At 33.9% G+C, this 26,812-nt stretch overlaps 1 protein-coding gene across 12 annotated transcripts in view; it reads left to right on the plus strand.

Moving 5' to 3' along the window:
- The window catches only part of Mbl (muscleblind), a 227,706-nt gene that overhangs the window by 75,684 nt on the left and 125,210 nt on the right, over positions 1-26,812 (plus strand). For all 12 annotated transcript variants that reach the window (XR_010280658.1, XR_010280659.1, XM_064057273.1 and 9 more), the window contains exon 2: positions 252-864. Coding sequence is in view for 10 of the 12 variants with exons in the window: in XM_064057273.1 (XP_063913343.1) it covers positions 679-864 (186 nt within the window). In the remaining 2 variants the exon portion in view is untranslated. The remainder of the gene's footprint in view (positions 1-251; positions 865-26,812) is intronic.

A 26,812-nucleotide genomic window follows, 5' to 3' on the forward strand; every position in this document is an offset into this window, starting at 1 on the left:
CTTAAATCGGTCCTAGTTGAAGACAGTTTGTAATAAATTAGTAAGCTCGTTTTGTAGGAACGATGGCATTGAGATAAAAAGAAAACAGGGGTGCCGTTTTTATCCCATTTGTTAATATTTATGAGGAAACGGCGGGGTCAATCAGTGAGGTGACCGGTTTTAGTGTTTAGCATCTGGTCGTTCTCCAACCCCTTCCTTCTAAATGTAGTTACGATGTTAACTAGACGTTAACTATATCTTTTGCTTTGCAGACCGCCACCGAAGAAGTCATCTTCAGAAGACACCGGATTTGCAATATGCGCTAGAACCGACAATCGCTTCGCTTTGCCTACCTGCTTATCTGCAAACTACAAGAATCACTTCGATTTGAAGCTCCTTTCTCCGCCGCCAACCCGTTAGCAACAACGCCAATATTCAAAACTACAACACTAGAAGAGTACAAGAACACAGTGACCTAAGTTTATTTTTGTATCGGTCTCCAACAGTTCTAAGTAACGTGCGTTATCGATCTGTCGTGTTGTTCCTACAACAATCTCTCGAAAGAATGGACAATAATTCCACCTGATTTAATTCCTGCGAAACTCAACTATATTTGGGTGAACCGTCGCGCTTCGTCCAGTGTTTTTCGCGTCCAATTTGTACGAATTATTGTTAAAAAACACTTCAGCTCTACGCGCAATGGCAATGGTCAACATGAATAATTTACTCAACGGAAAAGACTCCCGCTGGCTCCAGCTAGAAGTCTGCAGAGAATTCCAAAGAAACAAGTGTTCTAGACCCGACACTGAATGTAAATTTGCACACCCACCCGCCAATGTAGAGGTCCAGAACGGTCGCGTCACGGCTTGCTACGACAGCATTAAGGTAAGAAACATTTTAACAGTTGCTGAACTCTTGACAAAAACACTACCGGAATTTTACCGTGCCTGTTTTAGTTTACATATATATATATAGTTCGGGTCCCGTTTGTAGAGACCTAAAATCCTTTGAGAAAACTGTGTTCGGGTTTAATTTTTTTTCTTTTCTTTTATGATATTGGGAGCCATTTTGAGCGACATTTCATTCACTGAGCTCCTATGAAAATTCTTTTGTCTTAAAATTCATTTTGGCTATATACAGTTTTTATGAGGTTGTAAAAGATTTTTTATTTTCGTCTTGATAACCTTCACGATAATATCTCTATATTTTACATGATTTTCAATTACTGCTACCAAAGTACATCAAGCGACGATTGTATTAAATAGTTCAGTGACGGGTATGTGATGGGGTTTGTAATGTTGTTCGAGCCGAGATCTTATGTTATCTCACTTTCCTGCGGAGAGGTGGCGTCAATCTTCACTAGAGAATTGAGTCGATGTTGTCTTAAATATTCCCCGGGCGTCGCGTCGTCTTTATTATTCTCATCCTAAAACCGTTATAATTTCGCGTTCTAGATGAGGGATTTATCCAAGGAAACAGGAGCAATTGTAGGAACATTGAAATTATAATCCGTACGATGATGACATTACCGAACAATACTTGTCACTGTCAGCTATATTTCCTATCTTCATAATTTGATATATTGTCAAATTGAATATGCGAGAAGTTAACACCGTTTCAGGCGTTTCAAACATGCACAAACTGCGTGTCAAACATAATCCCAGTTATATCAGTTGAATTTTATTGATATTGTTTTATGTATTAGGGTATATCTTTCTTAATATACAAATTATAATTGCCTGGCTTGGCCAGCCTTTGGAAACATCTAACGAGTATCAACTCATTTTTGAAACCCAAGGTCAAGATTTAATTGGCAAATGTATCAGCGCAACGAACTGATCATTATCTTTTGAAAGTGAACTTAGTAGACCGGCACGGCTGGACTGCGCTGGTAAACGTCATTATGAGCACAAGCAACTGTAGCGTTTATGCCATGTAATGTTTAATCATAATACGTGTGTTACATAAGTCTGTTCATCGTCACAATTCAAAAATGACCGATTCTCCTTATGTGCACTTGTGTAATATAATCGCGATTTGTCAGAAACCACAGGAAAATAACACAATTCTGTGCACAGTTTCAGTCCGAGGCAGATTTACCAGTTTGTCATTCTTGTGCTATGATTTGTTTGGTTATCTAATTTACGCTCCAACGCTACGTGGGATGTTGATTATTACACCGGTTAACGACACCCACGTTTTCAATAGAATTAGTCAGCATCTGCTCATTTGAAGCAAATTTTTCTCCTGTCTTACTTTTAAAACATATGAAATTGTGTAGTCGACGGTGGAAGTGGAGTGGATCGATGTGAAAGTATTAATTTCTTAATGAGCTCCTTTGATAACTTTGAGAGCGGGATAAACGGCGCTGTCCCGGAAAACCGTATTCAAGGAACCCGAAACCTAATAACTGTTTAGTCTCTGTCACAATCCTGCTTAAGGCTTCGCAGGCTATCTGTACCGGCATATGGTTTGGCCGACACATGGTTAGGATGACAAGATTAGTGGGTAGCGATTTTATTTCCTCAAACTTATTATTTATTTTTGTTGCAATTAATAAAGGTTGTATTTAATTGTCGTGAATTTATAATGCTTCGCTACGTTATGAACACACGGTAAACATGCGCCGCAAAAAAAATTGACCATTCATATGAGCAGAAGAATAATGTTGCTTGTAACGTGAACTAACGACTGAATAACAGATTTTTTTTATACATGTTCATTTTTTTAATTATTCTTTGATTTCTGTCTTTCAGAAAAAATTAGTCGGAACATAACAAAATCAAATACGTAATAGATGGTTCAGTTATTTATTTATTTTTTTTTTTTTTGAAATTTCAGCATTAAAGAAGAGAAAACATTTTGTCTTTTGTAAATCTAAAGCTCCAACAAATATTATTGAAGGCTCTACAATCCATCTGACGTTTAGAAATTATCGTCTGGTCTGATGTGGTTCGTTTTTGCCAAAATTCATTATGTTTCGTATCGTAATGATCATGAATGACAAAATTAATTTTTTTTTTTTTTATTTATTTCTCGCTTTGGTTTTTCTTTTTTGTTTTTTTTTTTTGTACTTCTGTAATATAAATTTGAAAAATTTTTGCTCAAAACTGTAAAAATTGCTTTCCGACTGTCCACTATGCACCAAGTTAGTCCAAATTTCAAAACTATAAAAATATGACGCTTGGCCTTTCAAAGTGTCTTTCTCTAATATTTTGTTAACTGACTTTTCCTACTTTTTTGTTAATATTGTATTAGAAATGTAAAAAAAATGAATTTCAAAGGTTTCAAGTTTGTCGTTTTTGAAACAATTTTCACACGAATGTAATGTTAAATAATATACCCCATCTGTGAATTGCGTTAAAATGTTTCTACTAAATTAAATTTTGGGGCAATACATATTTAAACAGTTTTATTTCAGTTAAGTGTATGTTTTACGAAACTACTTCAAAAATACTTTGAAGTTATCTTCATGTTACACAAACCCATACACGAGTATATGTGTGAGTATTGGTAAGTTCTTGTACTTTGGTAAAATAAAATTAAAAAAAAAAAGTGAGATGAGATTAAACAGCGACTTTATGAGCATTTAATCTACGCTGTTTTTTTTTTTATAAGATGAAATCCGAAACTTATTATGTAATATTTTCCTAGTGTAATCGTTTTATTTGTTCTATATATTTTATATTAATAAAAATCATTGTTAATTCTTAACATTTATGTTCAGATATAATTATAATTTAACAAGATCAGCACAGTCTTGTAACTTTGGCGCAGATTCACCCATTTTCAAGTGAAAAGCAGAACGGATAGTAGTTACCTGAAAGTGCGTCTTCCATCTTCTAAAGAGAAAAAAATTCTCAATCGACGTCAATTGATATATTGATAATAATGTAAAATTCCATAAATAACGAAAATATCTAAATTTTAATTGACCCTGTTATACTACTAGTTTTCGGTTTTTAGTTTTGTTTCAGAAAAACAAAGGAAGTTACTTCGGAATGTAACGTCAGTATGATTCTGTTTTCAATATCAAATTTAAACACTCTTTTTGAGAATCTTGATTTTTTTACTTCCTGGGCGTAAGCTAAGGAAGTATATTAATTGGATCCATCGAGCGACTTTGCCATTTTCATGTTTTCTCGAGGTTTCATGTCCCCAAATGCACTAAAAAAGTGATTTCCCGTTTCCGTTTAACTCTCTGTCTGTCAGTCTGTCTGACGTTTGTGTCGATCTTTATTTGAGACGTAATCTCCGAAACTACTGGACCGATTGTTGTCATATTTTGCATGTGTATTAGGAATATTATGTATCATCTCCAGCCACTCACAATAATTTTTGTTTTAATTTTATAAAATAAGATATCGTTCACTTGTGATGTATGAATCTGTGCTAAGCTTTAACCTTATACATACAGATTTAAAAAAAAAGCAACTTTTTAAGGTTATCGCAATTATGACAAATTATTACTTAATATTTATTTGTTTATCTCCTCCCAGAAAATTGATCTCAAAATTTTGTCTAATAAATCCTCTCTTAAATATGTAAAATATTAGGACTTATACTTGTGGGTTACCAATGCACTCGTAGTTTTTAGAATTGCTTATACAGGGTGACTCAAATAATGAACGAGACAGTTTATTTTATTTGAATGAAGAATGACTTACTGCATATTCCCGAAAATTTTGGAATACAGTACTGTTATTTTTAGTATTACATCCATCCAAATTGATATACGTTTCTTGCGAAAATGTTGATGACGCCATCACAAAATTTTTGAAGATTCTTTACAAGTACGAGTTTCTTTTTTGTATTTTTATTGTTGGAAAAATGATACATAAATAGTATGCATTTCTAAAATTGGGCCAGACTTAACATTTCTTATTAAGAGTGACCATAAATAATTCGAAATATTAGGTCTTCTCGAAGCTTGTTCAAGGGAGTTGCGTATTGATACTTTATCCGACGGGTTATTTATTGTAAAGATCGAATTACTTTTAATTATAACAAATTACAAGAAGCAAATTAAATAGATGGATGCATGAAAGAGGTATTAAGTATTTAGTTTTATATTTCGAATGGTTATAAAAAGTGAATATTTTCTTCATAAGTCATACGTTGCTTCACGCTGCGTACTAATGAATACAAACATATTTTATCAGAGTGCTTAGATATGAATTAATAACTTTTCAACAATTTAAATGTAGAATAGTGGAATAGTGGTTATTTTGGGTTATTTTTTAATCTGCTGAGCTTCAAGTTTGTGTTTAAATATTCAAAAGTCTATTTGTTTAAATAGCATCTAATCTAAATAATTGTTCTATATTTCTTTCGTTCACAATAATTTTCGGTAGAAGTTTTTGTCTTTTTAATCAAAGCCTAGAACCTCAAGTTGAACAAGCTTGGTTTAAGTAATCGTGTTCGTTTAGGACAAAAAAAACTTTGATTGTTTTACTTTTCGTAAATAATGGAATTATTGTCGTTTGTTTTTTCTTTGTAAATTTTCGTAGGGGAAAAATGTGGGTTTTAAACGTGAATTAAGTATTTGAGCAAATAATGTTACCTTAGTATAGGTTTTTTTATCATTGTATATTTCGTATTGAGGCCGGTAGAGAAGTTTTTTTTATCCATTTAATATTTTTCTGCTAGTGGAATCTACATACGTTGTTATCCTAACGTTACTTAATGTACTTGAATGTTAAACTTGTGAAATTAATGCCCAGTTTCTGAAAGATGTTCCTATCAGTTCTATAGCTGATAGCAGCGGCTGTAATTGCACAAAAATGGTGTGCCAACTCTACACAATTCTAACTGCTGTTTTACCATATCGTTGCTTGGAGATATCAGTAATCCTAAAAGAGTTATTAGGAAACAACATTTTGACATTTAATTTGGAATCTACAAAACCGAATGCTTTGAAATCTTGCAGATGGTTTATAGTTATGATAAGCATGATAAAATTTTAATCACAATATATTTACTTATCCCCTCCAAAAAATCGATGACGTCACCTCAAAAGTTTGCCGAATAAATCCTAAAATGTACAAAATATGATGAGTCTGTATTTGTAATTTAGCATTCCATTCTATTTTTTGGATTTGCATATACATATAGGGTGAGTCAAAAAAATTAATGAATGCGTGAATTTATTTTATTTATTTAATAAGGAACTGCAAAACCGAATGATTTGAAATCTTGGAAATGTTTAAAGTTATCATAAGCATGGTAAATTTTTTATCAAAATGTATGGGCTCATCCCCCCTAAAAAATTGATGACGTCATCCCAAAATTTTCCTTAATAAATCCAATCTAAAATGTACAAAATATGATGAGTCTCAATTTGTAATTTCTCATTCCATATATATTTTTTGGATTTGCATATACAGGTGACCCAAAAAAATTAATGAATGCGTGAATTTATTTTTTTGATTTAATCAGGAACTGCAAAACCGAATGCTTTGAAATCATGGAGATGTTTTAAGGTGACCATAAACATGGCCAATTTGGGATCAAAATGTATTTGCTCATCCCCCCAAAAAAAAAAATTAATGACGTCACCTCAAAATATTGCTGAATAAATCCTTAAATGTGCAAAATATGTTCAGTCTATACTTGTAATTTATCATTGCATTCATATTTTGTAGATTTTCTTATACAGGGCCACTCAAAAGAATTAATGAATGAGTCAATTTATTTTCTTCATTAGATCAAGGATTACAAAACTGAATACTTTGAAATCTTGCAGACGTTATTGTAAGCATGGTAACTTTTTAATCAAAATGTATCTGCGTATCAACCCCAAAAAATTGATGATGTCATCTAAAAATTTTGCCGAATAAATCCTACCTAAAATGTACAAAATATGATGAGTATGTACTTGTGATTTATCATTCCATTCATATTTTTTGGATTTGCATATGTAGGTGACTCAAAAATATTAACGAATGTGTGAATTTATTTTATTGATTTAATCAGAAACTACAAAACCGAATGATTTGAAATCTTGGAGATGTTTTATTATAAGCATGGTATATTTGTGATCAAAATGTATTTGCTCATCCCCTCTAAAAAATCGATGACGCCACCTCAAAATTTCTTAAATGTGTAAAGAATGATGAGTCTATACTTGTGATTTATCACTGCATTATTTTTTTTTAGATTTGCTTATACCGGGTATCAAAAAAAAATAATGACTGAGTGAATTAATTTTACTGATTAAATCAAGAATTGCAAAACTGAATACTTTGAAATCTTGCAGACGTTTTAAAGTCATTGTAAGCATGGTAAACTGTTAATCCAAATAAATCTGTTTATTTCCCCCAAAAAATTGATGACGTTATTTCAAAATTTTGCGGAATAAATTCTATCCAAAATATGCAAAAGATGCGTTTTTACTTGTGATTCATCATAACATTCATATTTTTTATTGATCAAATTAAGAACGAGTCAACCCATTTTCTCGAAAATGTGAAAATACAAACGTCTTTATTTAATAAGAAATATAATAATGATATTCAGAACATTTTGTCGATTATAGCTTACTAGTTAATTGTTTTGTTCTTCTGTTTTGAGGGGTCGAACTTATTCAAATCAAACTAATTTCTACGTGACATTCTTCCGATATATAAACATAAACACTTTCAAGTTGTTTTTCTTATCGAGGATAATCTAAGGACGTACAGTAATGGAGTCCATTGGTCAATTTGGTACTCGTTTCTCGATATTTCATAAGGCCGGAGCTAGGGGAGGCTAGGAGATGTGAATTACAGCATCCTAACTAAAATGTGCAAAATATGAGCAGTCTATACTTGTAATGTATCATTGCATTAATATTTTTTAGATTTGCTTAAACAGGTAGCTCAAAAAAAATTTGTTAATGAGTCAATTCTCTATTTTCCTAGAAAATTTTGGAACAATACAGTTATTTTTAGTATTATTATACTGCACCAATCCAAGTTAATAGGTGTCCTTGCAAAAATGTAGATGACGTCATCACAAAATTGTGTAAAGAAAAAACTCAACTCGAAAATGCTTCATTGTACTTTGGGAGTGACGGAAGTTCTGCCGAAACAACTTTCCACCATTTTTTTTTATTTTGTGGTTGTTGATTAGCCAAGACTTCTTTTGGCAATGTATACCTAATATTCGCAACGGTCTAACGTTTCAGGAATTATAAAATATTAGAAAAATCAAGCACTCCGTAAATGCAAACAGTTCTCCATAAAGCTGCAAAATTTTGCGTGGTGCGATTTCTTGGACTTCTGTACGCTGTACGTTGTTGCCTTACCACCTGCTGCTGAGCGCGCCGGGTCGCCGTGTTCAACCACTAAAGTTATGAACGGTTGCCATACGTCATAATGCGCAAACGGAAACGGGGATGTCCGCTGCAGCCAGAGCAACAGTTGGTACAGCTGCAAATGTAGTTTTCGTATTCATACGTTCTGATATTTACATGGTCATTCTTTATTCTGGCTATCGTGCTTGCTTTTGTGTAGGTATAATAACGTAATTAACTGCCCCCGTTGAAGTTTATCACGGCAATTTTTAGCATTGTATCAGGAAATTCTGAAATTTATTACATGACTAAAACCGGCCGAACTAGTCAAGCATAGCCTAGTAACACGATGGCATAGTAGAAGTAATGCGGGTGTGCAACGCATAACCTTGCAAGAAACCTCCTCGGATGTGCGCTGGGCCGGGGCACTGCTAGGACGAAGAAACCGGTTAAGGAAGGTCAACTCCTTGAAGCAATGCACTCTGGCGAGTCTTCGCGGATTTTCAGAGTTGCTTGCAAAAAAAGAATAAAGCCGAAGCATGGCAACAACTGAACTGCTTGGTCGTCGATGCTGTGGAACGACCAAACGTGACTATGCAAGGAACAATAAGGCTGAAGGAATTTGAAAGTGAAAACCTTCTCGTTTTTTTAAAAAAACAGTTTAAAAGTGAGCTTATCATTTGACGTGTTTTCGCTACGTACATCTGTCCTATAATTTGCAATGAAGGGGTTCGCTTGTGATCTCGAGCAACACATTATTGGACATAACGGAAACACTTCATTCGAGTAAAGGGGTGGCAAACAAAGCAGTAGTCGGCTTTTCAAGGATGCATTGTGAGAATTACTATACACAATCCTATTTTATTTTTTCACGGCAGTAATTATACCTACATTTTTAAATTTATCGTGAATCGTTACATAATGTATTCAACTGCCATTAATTTTAGCCACAAAACTTTCACGTAACGTTCGTTAACGTGGGCGATTCATTCCAAATTTTACAGTTACGGCATGCCTGTCTGGAGAAACTTCGCTTCCATGGATGGAATCGATCGAATTATCTTCGAGGTAAACATGTTTCTTCCTTAGTTGTGCAATGCAGTGCTTAAAACATTATGAATTGCCGTTGCTATTTTGAAAGAAATTCGCAAAAGATGTTGCAGTTTTTGGGTTATTTTCTTTTTTATACGAAAATAAATTCATATTTGAACCTGCTGAGAAATACGCTGCAACTCTCGATTTGAGGGCTTATATTTTCGTCATGGATTAATACAGCAAATTTTTTATACCTCTATGTATTGGTGCATATTGGAAAGTAATTTTGCGCCCATACTTTATCATTGTTGCAGAAGAATGCATGTCTGTTATTGATGATTGAAACTTATGATTATTCAGAGGACAGAGACCAGGTAGGAGGTTGTACAAAAGGTTAACGAACTAGCCGACTGAACAGTGAATAATGTAATCTTTATCAAGTTACTCTACCGCTTTGATTACGCGTTGTTGTAAGAAATGTTTCCGATTGTTTAGGAAGGGAGAGAATTTCTTTTTAGTGCCAAATATAAGTAGTGTTTTTGGAAACTGAGAAAAGTCGCAACAGACGGTATTGAAAATGGTATGTGTCTGATGATGATGAGTGTATAATGCAGTTTTCTAATAGTATATTTAAGGTTTATGTCAATTACTTTTTTTTCTCTGTTAATTACTGTGTGAATTTTGTAAAGTGCGGGATCTTCACATTACTTGATCGTCTATTCGGAAATAGACCATAGGGAAAATGTTGTGGAATATTGGAAATACCTTTCCTTCCCCGAGTCCCAAAGGTGATCGCTGATACTTCTCTAACGACAAGTATTTACGATCTTTTTTTTTGCAATGTTGGATTACCAAAGCATAGGCATGTAACCTCAGATGCAACATTAAAAAAATCATTTCTAAGATGAGTCAGCTAATACAACACTTAAATTTGTGTGGGAAAATACACTAACTAAACTTCTAAACAACAAATTGGAAGCAAGCATGTGTAAATTTTATCATATTAATGTCATTACATGATCGTTACTCCTTCAATCACGTTTTATCATGCAAAGAAAGCAATAAATGGTATTATCGCAAAGTAAGGACCTTTGTATCTGACTATTAATAAAATACTACTACTTACTGTAATATTGTGCTTGTTAGAAAACGAGGAGAAAACAAATTCGTCGTTGTATTTTAAACAACTTCTTCAAACGCATCGATAAATTGACAAATGGCTAACTACGTAGGTAGTCGAAGAGAAACAGGGATATTTGGAAGCGGCAAACAAGATGTTTTAACTCAACGATTCAAGTACACCTTAAAATTAATCGTAGCACTTTCGGTTTGATCAAAGACGGAGGCATCTTTTAAGACTGATGAAAAATTTTCACATGAATTTTCAGGTCAAAACCCAACATGGATTCATAACCTACACGTGAAGTACTATGTTATTTTATCCAATTTAAAACCCATTTAGTATGTTCAGTTTTGAGATGACGTCATCACATTATTGGTAGGGATAATTAGACAAAGTTTGGTTAGGGTCTTACCATCTACATGATGTTCACAATATACATAAAATTTGACAATAATCGCTTCGGTACTTTGGAAGATTATTATCTGTCCAACAAAAATTGGCACAGATGCCGGACGGACGGACGGAAATGGGAGACCCATTTTTTTGTACTCTCGGGGTCAATACTTAACTTTGCTTGCGCTCGGGAAGTAAAAATCTAGTTTAGTGACATGTTTGGTCTGTTATTCAAAATAGGCAAAATGGGACGAAGGTTCATAAATATCAGTTATTTTATAATATCGTAAGTCCGCCATTTGGATGATGATTTTCTTTCAATGGTTTGTTTTCAAAAGCCTAAGATAACGTGATTAATTTAGGCATAGACAGAGAACTCAGACTTATCTCAGTTTTTATGTAATTTTGTACGGAACTAGCAGTTGAGGAACCATCGTGCATGCGCTAATATGCGTTACAAACATATCCAAAAGGAATTTAATTTTTAAATTATTCCCCTTGATCTCTACTTTGAAATTACAAATTTATGTTAGTTTACTATAATGTAGAGGAGCTGTTACGATATGAACGTGATAAATTGCAACTATAAATTTTGGCCAAGTGTTACTTGATAATAATACAGCAAAGCTACATCGTGAAATATTCAGGTATTAAATTTAAAAGACGATTGCAACATAGATTTGCAGCTGTTTTGTGAATATGTATGTAAAACAATGGGTAATTTGAGTGATAACATAAATAACACGTACTAGTTATTTTCCAATTTTACCAAAAAGAATACTTGCTTGTAACATACAGTTGTTTTTGTATATGACTTCAAATATAAACAGAAATTGTAGGACTAATGATGAAAGACACAATTAGCAGAATTTGTCTAAATTAGATATCGACTTTGCATAAAGTCGGATCTGCTTGAAGCCAATGAATGCATGCGTGTAAAAATTTTATTTTATAGAGGTTTACTCTTTTTGTGGATTCGAAATTCAATTCGTACCTTAGTTATTAACTATATGTCGATTGAGATTAGGTCACTTGATTATTAGTGAGAGTGATATCTCCATTTCTAAGATTTATAATAATCACGTTTTTCTAGAACTAACGTTTTTGTATTATGATTGTATGTATTCAAATCCTACTAATAATATAAAACTTATATGTCTTTAGTAGATAACGATGTAACAGATTACCATGATTATGTTAAGGTACCTCGAAAGAAAATTACTGTTGGCATATGTCTCTCTCTCATCTGTTCTTCTATCCTATTGACCATCTATTTAAAAAAATGTTGAATGTTGTGGTACACTGGGTTTATTTGTAGTATTATTGCTTTTATGTATGTAGATACTCTATTTTATGTTTTTCATTATGATGAATTTTTTGTATCTGTTCTGGTAAGTGACGTATGTTTTACAGATAGGCTAGTTGGTGATTTGTTTTTGTGATGTTCCAGTCATAAACATTTGACATAAATTTTAATTAAGTAATGAAGTGATGGATAGAGTGTTTGTTTCATTAAATGACTTTAGTAGTCATAATTGGATATCGCAATTATTGTGAGCTTCAATTAAAATGAACGAAGTAGTGTGACGTTTCCATAAATGTATGTCTATTGACGCCAAACCTTTTGGTGTGAACGATATCGATTTGAAATCAGTTTTGCAACAAACAATCTAAATCTTTATTATTTTTTTAATGTAACTTTTTCAATTTTGACTGTAATTGAGAGATAACTTTGAGGAAATGGTTGTACCTATGTTCCAGCGATATGACCACGAGCATATTGTTATGGATATTAGTTTTATTTGCAAGAGCGCTGAAATAAAAGTACTCAAATCAAAGAGGATAAGGATTCAATTAAGCTGTACCAATCGTAGGTTTTTTTTTGTGACATGTAACAAACTGGAAAGAAGCAAAAGTAGCATCATTATTAGATTTTCAAACAAATAGTTCATGAAACAGCTGCGAGGCGACGCTTCTAATAGCATAGTGCTGCTTTCGTGGCAGCGTCGCGGCGCCTAACCTATCGATTGATACTACTGGCTACGTCAGATTTGAAACAAGTTTTGTCTGCGCTCAGGCTTTAATATGGATTGAACAAAATTGGAACATCATGATCATTATAGTTGAATTTTTCGTTGTTGCCATTAGTGTGCTGCAAACTGAACGAGTTGAAATACCATTATAAGTCAAAATTCAAATGGAAACATGCTTTTACAAAATAAAAGCGGGAGAGTAATTGGAGAACTAACCTAATAGACTACAGTCAGAATTATTCAAAGTGTCTTTCTTAGGTTGCATATAAATTTTAGAGGTCGAATATCTGCGTCTTGGAATATATACTTTAGACGCTTAAAAAGTAACTGCTTCGAAACGGAAATTAAAGTAAGACGACTAAATAATTTATACATCGGTATTTGCAATACGTGCTCACGGATCTTCAGGAATTATATATAATTGCCGGAGTAATGTCTCCGGGAGTCGCGCCGTGAATGTTTTGAGGACATTAGCAGATAAGCTTCGTAATGTAATTACGAACTTCAAGATGGAACATGGCAATTGGCGTCAGGAATTAGTGCTGCTTTTATGCTACTTCGTTGAATTTATTAAATAATGACTTTTCCTTTCCGTGATGAAATACATTTCTTAGAAGTTTTATCAAAATTGTCAGCTCATAAGACGGTTTCAGGCATTTAGGTACGTTTTATTCCAGTAAACATTTAATTGTTGGCGACCAATTGTAATTTTGGTTGCGCCTTTTATATAGGTACATACGTACATTGTGTCTGTTCACCAATGACAGTGGTGTTTCGTAATAAATCTGTTTGCAGCAGTCTTTTTAATAAAAGAAATTTATTTTATAGAAATATGACTTAAATTTAATATGTCACTTTTAATATGGATTTTAAAAATCCACCTCTGTCAAATTGCCAACCAAGGTCGCCAAATGCATGACAATATATCATAGAAATGTAAAAAAAACTCGTAGTTTTGTTTTTGATTAAAATCGCTACATAATCTGAGAATAGTTTGCATTGCAGCAGTTATGTTGAGTTGCAAACGAGTTGTCAGTTCGTTATAATGAGCTAAATAATTTGTATAATCTGCAGGAATTTGACGAAACGAACGGCGGAGGAGATTTAAATGAGTTTATGTTATTCCTCGCTAACCTCATACGAAATTTCTGTTGTTTTGCTTGATGCGAATTAAGGCCCAACGAGCGGTTGCCGCCTCAGGCTTTAATTGTTAAAAGTGGATTACCCTTGGACGGGTGTGCCAACAATTTCATTAAAAGTCCTGATAGGAATATGACAATTAAAATTTAATAATGCGTCAGTTTGACCACATGGGCGATGTAGAATTTTAGGACGATCATAATTCTGTTGGGAGCAGTGTATTCTGTCGTTTTACAAATGTCCACACGGAATTTCACACCCTAAATTTAGTTTAGTGCAACAAAATTGACGTCACATAAGTTGCACTGCACAAAGTGCAAATCGTTACACATCGTACATAATCTTGTAAAACATATCTTATCAATAAGAAAATTTTCGTTAAATAGGCACTAGTCAAAAATTATCTCACTGTATTTCTAGCAGTAATTTAATCTAGTTTATGCGTAAAGCCTTGAATTGGATATGTATTTCACAAAGATGAATCTAAGTGTCGACCGACATTTTTGCTTCGAATTTTACGTTTAATTGACAATTGCTTGTATAAATTTTGACCTACATGTATGTGTAAACTTAAAATTTATTGAAATTGCGAATCCCTGTGGAGAAGTGTAAATTTCAATAGCTGGAACATATTTGATTTTGAAAATACATATTATCCGTTAGCATTGAGAGAAATTATATCGCTTATTTGATCTACTATCGCTGTTGCAATTTTAAAAATCAGTAAACAAGTTCCTTTAATGTCCATTGTTTTCAAAACTACCACTAATTGGATTCCTGTTTGTTGCACCTTTATTCAATTTACAGTTGTTTGCAAAAGACCTGTGTGATGGTGGATTGTAGTTATGACGCTGTAATTGTGTATCGGTGTAGTTGTGATGGTGCATTTGTGTTGCTAAATTTTTCAACTGTATTTAATTATAAAATCCATATCAAAAAAAAGGAATAAGGCAATGATCCATTCAAACATAAGTTGCATTCAAATTTCTTATTTTTTGTTGTATTATTGATTGACTCTGGAATTAACAAAGCGAAAACCATTAATGCTATTTTCACCTGTATATACCTACGACTGCTGTGCAGAAAGAGGAATGTCGGCTCTAATCGGCCACCGCCTTATTAAAATTCGTCGAAGAAACTTCAGCTGGTACGCGGCGATTGTGTTCACCGAGAAATTCGAAGTAAATTGCTTGCTCGCTCTGCCCTGAAATTCGTATTGTTTTTCCAATTTTGTTTTTAAATTCTTTCCATGAGTTAGTTCATTTCACCCTAAGATTTTGGTGTAGACTGCTAAGCATGCAATATAAGTATTTATAGGTCTGCCAAGTAACGATTGATTTATAGTTTATAGAGTTGATTAAACATTACATTACTGCAAAATCTTTTTGTAGTTATTTTTTCCACTGCTTCTTTGAGCATGGTGGGCATAGAATAAGCAAATATAGTTTTCACGTTTCCGTTTGTATGCATCTCAAGATTATCGTCAAATGCGAAAATACTAATCAAAATATGTTTGTTTATCCCCTTTAAAACTTGATAACGACATCGTAGATATTGTTAAGTATGACAAGGTTCCTTTACCCGTAGTTCGATAATCCGCCCCTGTTTTTAGCGTGGCGCATACGAATTGAAATTACATGCCGTATGCCTTATATATAGAAGTGTGGGTGTGGGTGATTTACAAGCTTTAGTTTAGGAAATTACAGAAGATTCAAATTTATTCATTCATCCCCTTCGAAAGGACACAAGTTTTATTTAAGTTTTTACAGAAGTGGTAATCGTGTTGTTAATGGGGATTCATGTATGAAAAAATAAATGAACGATGGAATAAAAATTGTACACGTTTTTTTTTGTTCATGTAAAATTCTGAATACAGTTTCAGTTGTAGATTCCTCAAACAATCTTCAGTGTTCAGTTTAGATAAAGTAAAAAAAAAACTTGGGCATCAAGCTTTCTTTCATTGATATCTAAGAAGCATGATTTTTGTGAAAATATAAAAATAATACTAGGGACGAAGTAAAACATGCTTGCTTAAAAAAATGCCCATAGCATGGTGAAAAAAAGACTGAGATAATGAAAAAACTAAAGATTGTTAACTCATGCAAAATTTTACAAAACCACTGCGCTATGCAAATCTGAATTTAGTACGACTTCTGATTTTATATTAAAATTTTGTTGGCTTCAAAACAGTTATTATCGTTCCTTCTTTTTACATTTGTTTCGATTGAGTAATCATAATTTATTTTTCATTTTATATTGTAATCTTAATTAGAATAGAAACAATGCCAGAGCAGGAGAATTGTTTTTATGTATGCACATAACTCACATAATACATACTATCTAAATAATAGGTCAATACTTAACAGATTTTAACCATTTTATTAAATATTCGAACTGTTACACGAAAAATTCAGAAACTTGTAGTTCCCAATTGTGTTTCAGAAAATAATCCTGTGTGTACTTAGCTCGATTTCATTTGTAACTGCTTGCATTGTAATAAAAATATTCTAAAAATATTTTGCGAAAATGATAAGCAACGTATGTTTTCTGCAGTATCTTTTAAAAGCATAATAGTATTTTTTTAAATTTTATTTGTGATAGTCGTGAGCTATTCCTAAGTAGCACCATAAATTAGCAGCGGCGTTATTTTAAAACGCTTTTGTCTTGAGTAAAAACGATAAAATAGGACAGTTCAAAAGCCAAAATGACAAGGTTTGATATTTATTAACCTCTTTTTTGAAAATATCTGATAACATTTCAAACAATGAAGGCACTAAAAATAATATACTTCTTGTAAAACCGTACCCTAACAGGTTAAAACTAGTTGCAGTAGAATGATGAAAATAAAGTGGAAACAAAAAGCTACACAAACGGCCCGTGATAATTCATTTTCTGAAGTTTTAAGGCTGTTGCTACGATGAGATGGAGAAAATGTAGTGATTTCCATAAGAATCATTGCTAAAACGGTGCCCTATAGTGAGAACGTAAAAAATTGAAGTTGCACAATATTTCAAAAGTGTGTTTTGTATTATTGAAAGATAGAGGATTAAACAAAGTTTATCTAATAGAAAAAAAGTCTAAATAATTTTGTAATTTAGTGCTAAATTTTTAGACAAATATTTTCACTAATTTATTTACTGTTATCCATCACAAAAAAAAAATAAAACTACAAAATCTTGTTTTGAAAAATATAAAATATAAAAGTATAAAGAATAAAAAAAAATACTTCAACATTTTATCCTAATATGTATTTACTTTTATTCCAGAAAATAACCATTTCACTATTATTTAATTAAAAAAATTGCGTAGTGATAAGTGACCGCCAACTTTTGGAGCATAAAATTCTGTAAAGGCAAGTATATTTAACAAGAATATCTACCAACAATCTCATGTATAAATCCTAACTAATGTACTTATGGAAAATGTTGAGTGACGTTGTGCTTTATTACTTTTTCGGTCTAACACTGCTCGGAGAAATAAAGAGGGAAGGCTCGAGGAAGCAGCACGAACACATAATGACGTCTGCATCATTGCCCGCCCAACCAGTTAGATTCACCCTTACAAATGAGGAAGAAAATCATGTGTCTATTCTGTATTTAAGAATCGTGCTTGCCAGAATTTTATCAGTCCAAGTAAACATTAAAAAAATATTTAATATAATCATAAACTCGGCTAGTTATTAATTTTGACATACTAAATTCTTATATTATAACTTCATTGATGTGCGGCTTTCTAGGGCAGCTCATGTTTTGTGGTCGCCTGCTTATCTCTGGCTAATATATGTCAGTCTATTGAAGTAAACGTTGATTTGAATCTGAAGTGGATGACGGTGTGGTTACAGCGTGCGAAAGTTGACAAGGGCATAAATCAATGTCACTCTTTTCCGTTCAGTGGATATAACAAAGTTTCAATTTCCCGAATCGAATAGACATTAAGATTTGATTCGGATTTCGAATCCCGCGAAAGGCAAAGATAACGTCGGTCGCACACATTACTTGGGTGCCCTTTTCATTCAAAACAACATGTTCAACGCCGTTTTTAAGGCAAGGTTCACTTCCTCTTCGAAGACGTATATTTCGTATCAGTATCAAGTTGGAAATGTTAAAATTGACAGTTCGCTTGGAACTTTTCGTTATACGTGATTGTATCGAAGACTAACCATTGGTGATGAGTGGCAGGCGAGAAATGTTCCTTTAATATTGCAAAGTGATAAATATTTTCTACATAACATACAGAACTGTTAACAAACACGATACATGAATCTGTTTTAAGTTGCAAATACTGCATAATTTATATTTTCAGTTTATTTCCTGAATCGTTGCTTTTTGTGAGGAATCAGTTTTACCGATAATTTAAGTTTCCCTAATTTCACGAAGTGGAAAGGGAGGTGAAAAGGTTGATTATAATTGTATTAATTCAGGAAGTTGGCTTCTTCTTAGTAACTTTGTATTACTATTTATAAGTAAGTAATCATTTATTCTTGTATAATTCATTGCAACTGAAATCCTCACCTCGTAATGTCTGCAATAATATCTACTGGATCTGTGAAACAATATAATGCCATTCCTGCTGCTGTTCATTCTTATTCTGTGGCTGTCTCACAAAGTCTTTCCCCTATGGCGGCTGGCGGCTTACATTTTCCAGAGATCTTCGCTTGATAGATGCTTGCAACGTTGTACGTTGGAAATTGCTAAAACGCAGCATTCAGCGCTTTCGCCGACCACAGAGTGATTGGAAACGTAGTTTTCCAGACACATATAGAGAAAAAGGAACAAGGCACGCCTTGGTTTCATATTAAAAGTTTAATAGTGTACCACCGGCGGCCGTATCAGATTTCTTCATCTCTGTGACAGATGATACAGAAAAAACTGAATTCTCCATCGTTTCGTTGTCTCCATTTGCCGGACTGATTAACTTATGTAGCACTTTGAGTGAAGTATGCAGTGTTTTTGGCAAGGAACTGTAGCTTTATAATGACTGTGAGCTCTTTAACTTAAAATGGATTGCAATTAAATTATTTGGTTGCCTTGATTTCACTTGCGTAATTATTAGTCAGTATAATGCATTGTGTAAAGATATGATTAGATAAACAATAGTAAAAGCAGACACCAACGAGACTGACATTGTCATCACATCAGTAACCAAAATTGGAGAACTCTTTTAAATTTTAATTAGCCTGTCTTGTTGGAAAAATGCGTAAAAGGTGATGAAAGTTACAACTCTTGGAATGCATCAAGGAACAGTACGATTATACATAAAACGTTTTTATTCTGCTAATTTTAAATAACGCAGATCGATGTATGCTCATTGGAAAAGTCAAGAAATAACGTTAATGAACATTTGTTAATCCTATGTAATCGAGAACGATTAATTAACGAACAGTCACAATTCATGGTGTTGGCGTAAGCCGAGAGATCGTTTCACATTAGCTAATGTATTTTTCTCCTTTTCAGGTGAGTCTCATAGCCGGTAGGAGCGAGCTAGTCGTTGCGCCGCCCGCTAGACATTAAGATAAGGTAAAGTCTTGAATTTATTAAACCTAAATTTCGCCAATTTTCTTAAATGGGCGATTAAATTGTACGTAATTTGTTTCACGCCGGTCTCCGTTATATTAAAACTCCTTTGGAAATTCTCAACAATTTCCCGATACTGGGTAAGATAGATACGCGAGCGCGCTCGTAGCGAAGCCTAAGTTTAGCGCCAATGTAACAGTTTCGAAATTTTATGTCCAATTGTGTTTCTTGCTGCTGCGACGCCACCCCCGTAATGCGATCCTCCACTACGCTTTTTAATCTACACTTTAATTTCAACACCCCATTTTCGGTTGTATCTAAAAAGCAGTCTTGCATTAATGAAGTCGTAAAAATGTTCAGAATCGTTTCCGGTGACTAGCGTTCTCTTCGCGTTTTCCCAATTTGGTCTGGCTATGCTACGAACCAACCACCCTCCCTCCAAATTTCGAATTTCCTCGGTCGTTCCAACTCCTTGTAAGACCATTTGCTCGGTGTTTCGTTGTTGCCTCGCTACATTGGCGGTATTAAATTTCGACATTAAGCTTATAATTTCACAACTTTGGAAGACCTAATTTGCCATGATACAAATTAGTTCGATGCAGTTACTTCGGCTTGCACTGTTTCTTGTTGGACAAACTGCCAGTGTCCGCAGTAGTTAACCCACTACTCTCATCTCGTCACAGAGATTCGATTTTAAAGAATCGGTCTTGCAAAGTTCCTTCCCTTGCTGTTTCCAGCGAGTATAAACACGTAAGTAGTCTGAAAGTGTCTGGGCACCAAAAAAGAGTACAGTTAGTTGGCATATATCCGATAAATTCGTAGTACTTAGTAGATTCTTACCAATCAAAAATATGTCGGTACTCAATTAACTTCCGTGATCTACTTCCAGTATAAAAGAATTTAGAAGATGATTTAAAATTATTTCAACTATTATGTATTATTGATTTAAGCACTTCAGGAAATTGCTGTCATCACAAAGCTTTTTAGAAGGTAGAAGTTTTCAGTGTGCTGTTTTTAGAAATATTTTTCTTCAATATTTTATTGTTTTGATGGTTAATCAAATTTTTAAAGGTGGGTGATTTTCGCCAATTTTACGACCATGCTTGTGCTAAACATTCTCTCTCGTCTTCTGATATTTTTTCAAACAATTTATGTATAGACTCAGAGAAATACGTACAATTAATCTTGCGTAATTGCAAAAATATTTGAAAGCGTTAAGATCATTGACAAATAAAAATAAATCCAAGCATTGGGAGAATGAATATGCATGCAAAGATTGTCCCCAATTGTCCATTAATTAACCAGACTTCGTATCAGTCAACTACACGGTATCTTAAAAAATGTGCTTGAGAGTTTTTTTTAATTTAAAAGAAGGACCATTTAGGCACTGGTACGGGAAGCTGACGATTACATCGCAGATTCGTACATTTTATTGGCAAGGTTGAGGAATTTCTCGGGGTAGCGAAGGCGCGTTGTAAATTTCACTTTTGTGTCGAATTTTCCGCCTGTTCTCGAATTGCTCTCGCTTGAACGGGTGAAGATATCACCAACTTCAATTGCAAGTTATAAATTTTCGACTTTTCCTTAATTGGTAAATGTATTCGCAAAATTGCTGTCTTCTCTCCGAATATTCGTTACAGTTGCTTACGCTGTGCAAAGTAAATGGGACTGCTAAATTCTCAAATTTGTTTTAGACTGAAATATTTAACGCCGGAGATGTAGAACATCTGGTTATCCAAGAATATTGTTCTTAATTTAGTTATTTATTTTTTCGCAATTGCTGCTTTACCTTATCCTCTGAAAATCAAGTTGTTGGTTCCATTGTTCTCAAAGTATGCATGTTAATTGCATAGCAAGCAACATTTTTGATGGGGCCAATGCTTGGATTTAAAACTTGAGACAAGTGGAATCGGAGATGCAGCAGTCAGACGCGAACAAATTAATAAAACGTTACCCGCAGACCCGTGGGTATATAGTACGCTAGAGACCAGGTCAAATTGCTCGTTCTAATAAATTACAGTGTCGTTACGCATGCATCATCATTGTGATGTAATCTGATTCACCATTTGATATCAACTGACAAGTGACAAAAGGGGTAGCTGTAGAGATTAATAAGGTATCGATGGAACGTCTACGTTTGCGCAGAATTAATTATACGTTTGTTTACCGGCTCTATTCGTATAAGTGTTTGATTTCAACTTCTACAAAAAGACATCGAATTACAAGAAATCGTTTGAATTTTTAATGCTCTATTAAGAATATTTTTGCATCCAGTCAGTATTGTGTTCAGTGTTCCTTGAAGAAGAGCTTATCGCTGCTCGTTTCCGGCAGACTTGGATTGTTTAACAGCTCTTGTACTCAGGCTGACATTGGATAACTTACAACTAGTAGGTTTTTTTTAATTTGTTATAAATAGTGTGGTGAAGATGAAATAAATCCGTCCTTTGCATATTGCATTTTTCTAAATTTCACAGTCGGTCGCCATATATTTGTCTTTTTTTTTTCTTCATAATTTGCTTTTAAGTATGTGAAGTATGTGCAAGAGGATTTGAGTGTATTTCAGTGTTTATTCACTTTTGATGGTGCACTGTCATGTTGTTAAATTAATTTATAATTGTCAATATTATTTACCTATTCCAGGACTCTAAATTTATTGTTAAGGTGCAATAACAGCATTACGTTATAAGAAAATTGAAGTTGACTGTGCCTTGCGACTTCAGTCTGTATTCTGCCCATTGAATATCAGAGTTTGTTTTCAAATTAATTGTTTGTAGATTAAATAAAATTAATTGAATTTTATTTATTAGCTGTTTGATACATATATTTTGGCGAATAATGATAGCATACTAATATATATATATATATATATAAGAATGACAGCAGGATGAACCAGTGTTGAAATAAAATATTTTTTGTCGCACGGTATAATAACCTATAACGCTTTATTTGCATATGTGTGACTTTTATTTAGTGTAAAATATTCTTTTACGTTTTTGCTATTTATTTAGACCTTTTTTGAAATTTTGCGTACAAAATCAAAGTTGTCATTTTTATGAGTTTAAAGACTGCGGTGCGCTATAAAGCGTCTAGTTAATAAAGCCATAAGGAATTGATTCGAGGTTCTTCCTCTTTGTTCGGCGCTTGTTAGTTAGCAGTTGTTTCTGTTTCCGAATGGTGAAGTGTCGAACAAAAGTGGAGACTATGGAGAAGGAATAAATTAATATGTATTATGTTCTGGTTTCGGTGCCCGACCACATTGTGTATCATTGTTTTCTTATCTTCATCTCTGTGTATTATTCGTTTGGCGTGTATCCTGGTTGGGATCGTCTACCGTTGTTAATTAACGTTTCCAATAATGTGTGTTTCTCCGTTTTCACGCCAACCGTTTGAACGAAATATATACGTGAACAAACGGTGATGATGATGATGATGATGGTGACGATGATGATGATGATACAACAACGGTCGCCACACAACTGGGTTTGTCAATTTCCTCTGCTTTGTCGCGAATTACGTCATCGTCGGTCCGGAATGTGCATGTAAGCTTGGTTAAGCGACACGATTGTACTGACCATCAAAAGATAACGATTTCCGGGCAGCAGCACTTGACCGTTAAATTTAGACTGGATGATATTTGATACAGATCCGCTCGATGTGACGGAACGAAGAAAAAAACTGCAAATTAGGAGATATGAAACCGTTATTGGAGGATTTCACCGAATTACACAGAGGTCCGCTTATTATTTTGTGAGCGCGTTTTTGTTGAAAACATTTCAACAGTGTGGATCGTGGTTAAAAAATAAGATTACCTATTTGTAAAAAAATGTATGTTAGTAAGTCCACGAGTGTATTTTTTCATTTGTATACGAAAATTTTATATCATCCCTTCGACGCTGATACATTGTAGGACTATTCTGTATGAAATCTCAAAAGAATAAGGGGACTTATTGAAATCGATGTTATAAATTTTTCCTAATACTGTAGTTGCTCTATGATTTGATGTGTTATAAGACAATACAGAAAAATAGTTTCGTACAGAAAGAAACGTTTTCAAAATTCAAAACTTTACGCTGAACCTATAATATATGAAAGAGATAATTTGTTGGCACGTTCAACAAATAACACGCTTCGCTTAACATACTGTTCCGTTGTGTTATTTTTTTTTTTTTTTTGTTAATATGTGGGACATTTATGCAGAAAGGAAGCGATATAAAATTTAGAATGTTTGTTTATCAGCCAATTACTATCTCCGAACTCAGATGCACTTGATTCAGAATAATCCAACAAATTTGAAACACCGCTTTTTGAAATGTTACTCCCGCGTAAATTGTCTTATAGTTAGTGACTTGATGGATTCAAAATAGTGAAGTGATAGAATTAGTGAAGAATTCGATACATATTCTATTGACTTCAGAGCGTAGTCAAATGGGGCGTTTTAGAATGAACCTCAACAAAGCCGTAGTTTGTTGTTCACTTTTAATTCCTGACTTGGAAATGAGCGATCGGATATATTTGGCTATTAAAAGATACTCAACAACTTTGTGCCCAACGTGAAAATGACGACGATGCTTTGAAAAAAATGGAATCAAGAAGACAGACGACTCTAAAATTTACCTGAAAGATTTTAAAAGTCCGTCTTAACAAATTCTAGCACTATGGAAGACAAACGGCTTTAAGAAAAACCCATTTCTTATGCCTTATGCCCAAAAACTAACCTGCTTGCGAACAACGAAATAATAAAAAGAAAGGCAATTATGAAGGTTGTCTTTCTTGAAAAACACATCACCTTTCGTGACATGGAAGGTGTTGCCAATGCTATGTCACATCTACCAGATCAGCTAAACTCTAGTTTTATAGAAAGTTTGTATAAAAGCGGGTGTTTGTTGGCCTTTTGTACTGTAGCGACACGTCGTTACGCCATGGAGCCCATTGTCCGCTATCGCTTTGCGAGGTTCACACTCGGCGAAGTTTCACGATGTAGTTCTTATACAGAAGACCAGACCGGGCCGATTTACTTTTATGTGTTCTGCACGGAGGAGTTTCTATCGGACGCTTGGATATTACTGCCATCGAGTGTGCAATCGCCGGCGGGAGAAGGCACTATCAACTTTCATTGTGAGCGTGGGCATGCATGCACAGATATTTTTGTTTGGCATGTTGACGGCTTTTGTAGCGTGCGCTTCCAATCACCTAAAAACTTACTGAAGTTCTCTTTGGTTATTGAAGTTTAATCTTACGGAACAATTCAACTATGGGCGAATTCAATAGTATGTATAATTATTTATTATAAAAACACTATTGATACTTGCTTTCCTGCCGCACCCGCGTGTCGTCACATATTTAAGCTAGCCATCGTGTACCGACTCGTCTCCGCTAAAGTATAGCTTTCGCAACGGTCTTGGCGTCTCTTAAGACGCGACTGAAGATCGTCAAAAAGTCGACTGGGATACGATATTATGTTTCGTAAATTATGTCACAGTTGTAAGTAAAAGGTGACGGCGCGATAGCATCATTTACTTTACAGTAAACCTATTAAGAAAATTGTTTACAACATATTTCCAAAACAGGGAATAAACTTTGCATAATTGGACAATGCAACTTCGTTTATTATTTTGTGAAATATTTGTTAAAGGAGTATCAGTATTATATTTGGCGATATTACACATGGTTCCCGCTTTATGCATCAGAAATTATAAGTCTAAAACAAATATTTGATATGTGTTATTGTTGCCAAGATAAAATTTACCACGAACTGATAGGGATGTAATACTTTTTTTTTATTAATCATGTTACACTTTTGTCTTACACCTTAATTCTATATGCAGGCTCACAAAGCTGTAAACAGCGATTGAGCTATCGGGAGTGATCGAACCACATGATTTGTAGAATTACAAAAATTATGTTATCGATATAATAAATTTCCCTGAATTGATAATTGCACGTTTATGTTTTTAAGGTATATTTCCGCAAATTGGATAAACATCGATTATTATCTTTGTCATATTCATCAAATGTACATCATCATACATCCTCTTTTTTGTTTTAAGTCACACCGCATTTTGTGATTCAGAGCACTAGGTAGAGTTACCGTATTAGTCCATGTTTATCATCTTATTATTGATCGCTGCTGACCAAAAAAAAAACAATCAGCTTTGCCTTTAATAAACTAGTAATAAATCAGAATGCCCTGCAAAGCCATTTCCTCTACTTCGCCTACATTATCCGAAAACAGAACTTTTCTGAGCGAAGCTTCCAAACAATTTATGTAGAGTGCTTCATTCAGATCTGAATAGACATTGGCCCGTCGAAGTCGATTATACGTATTCTATGGAGCAGACGGGAATGATTCACCATTTGAATTAATCATTGTTGTGTTTTACATATCCATCATTCAACACGGGAATTATAAAGGACTCGCGCATAAAAATCATTACTCTTCATTGCTGGACATGCAATTGGGTTTTAAGGGATAGAATCTGCATATTTATTGCCGCAAATATGAAGCGCTCATGCGAAGGCATTTCGTGAACACGGCGGCATTATCATTTCATTCTCCATTATTGACAAAGTTATTCCACTTCGACGTTCTGCTTCAAAGAAATTTTTGTGATGAATTTCATTAGATCTTTCAAATAATGCGTTTTGAATAATGAAGGTTGGATCATTGTTGGTTTGTAACTTTATATAATTACGCCCCAGTAGGTTTCTGTTCCATGTCTTTAGATGGTTATTTATGTTTCTCAAAAGTTTTCCTGAATATGGTTTACTGTATATCTCACGGATAAATTTGAATTTTTAATGTTTAGAAAGAAGCGACACATTATGAGTTTTAATTTTTTGTACACCTGACTGTTCTCTTACATTAACAAACATTATTCAAAAAGTTGTAGCGATTAGACATAACTTGTGCAAATTTTGCCGCGAAAGATCCGAAATGAGTTTCAGAATTTTGTTGTAGCGAATGGATTATAAGTTACCTGAATAATTTGTATATTCTAGCAGTTTTGGATTACCCACGAAAACGCGAATTATTGTCATCGATACGAAAGTATGTAGCGTTACGTTGTAACTTTTTGATGGTGAAACATTTTAATTCGATTTTTTCTTGAGCTGGCGCGAATTTCCCTAGGGTTTCCTATGCGCGCCGGAAGCTTGTCTGAGGTGAGAGAACCGAGAAGGGGTTGGTAATCCTCGACAACAAAACGGAAACGAAAAGAATCTCTTTAATGAAAACGAATGGAACCATTCCCGTAAAGACAATATTGCGAGCGCAAAGCTAATATCTCCATCGACTCGTTCTTTTTTTTTTAGTCTGCCCTTT

Source organism: Zophobas morio, unplaced genomic scaffold (assembly GCF_036711695.1).
Source record: "Zophobas morio isolate AGI-343-1 ecotype UQ-CSIRO unplaced genomic scaffold, CSIRO_AGI_Zmor_V1 ptg000017l, whole genome shotgun sequence".
NCBI lineage: Eukaryota > Metazoa > Arthropoda > Insecta > Coleoptera > Tenebrionidae > Zophobas > Zophobas morio.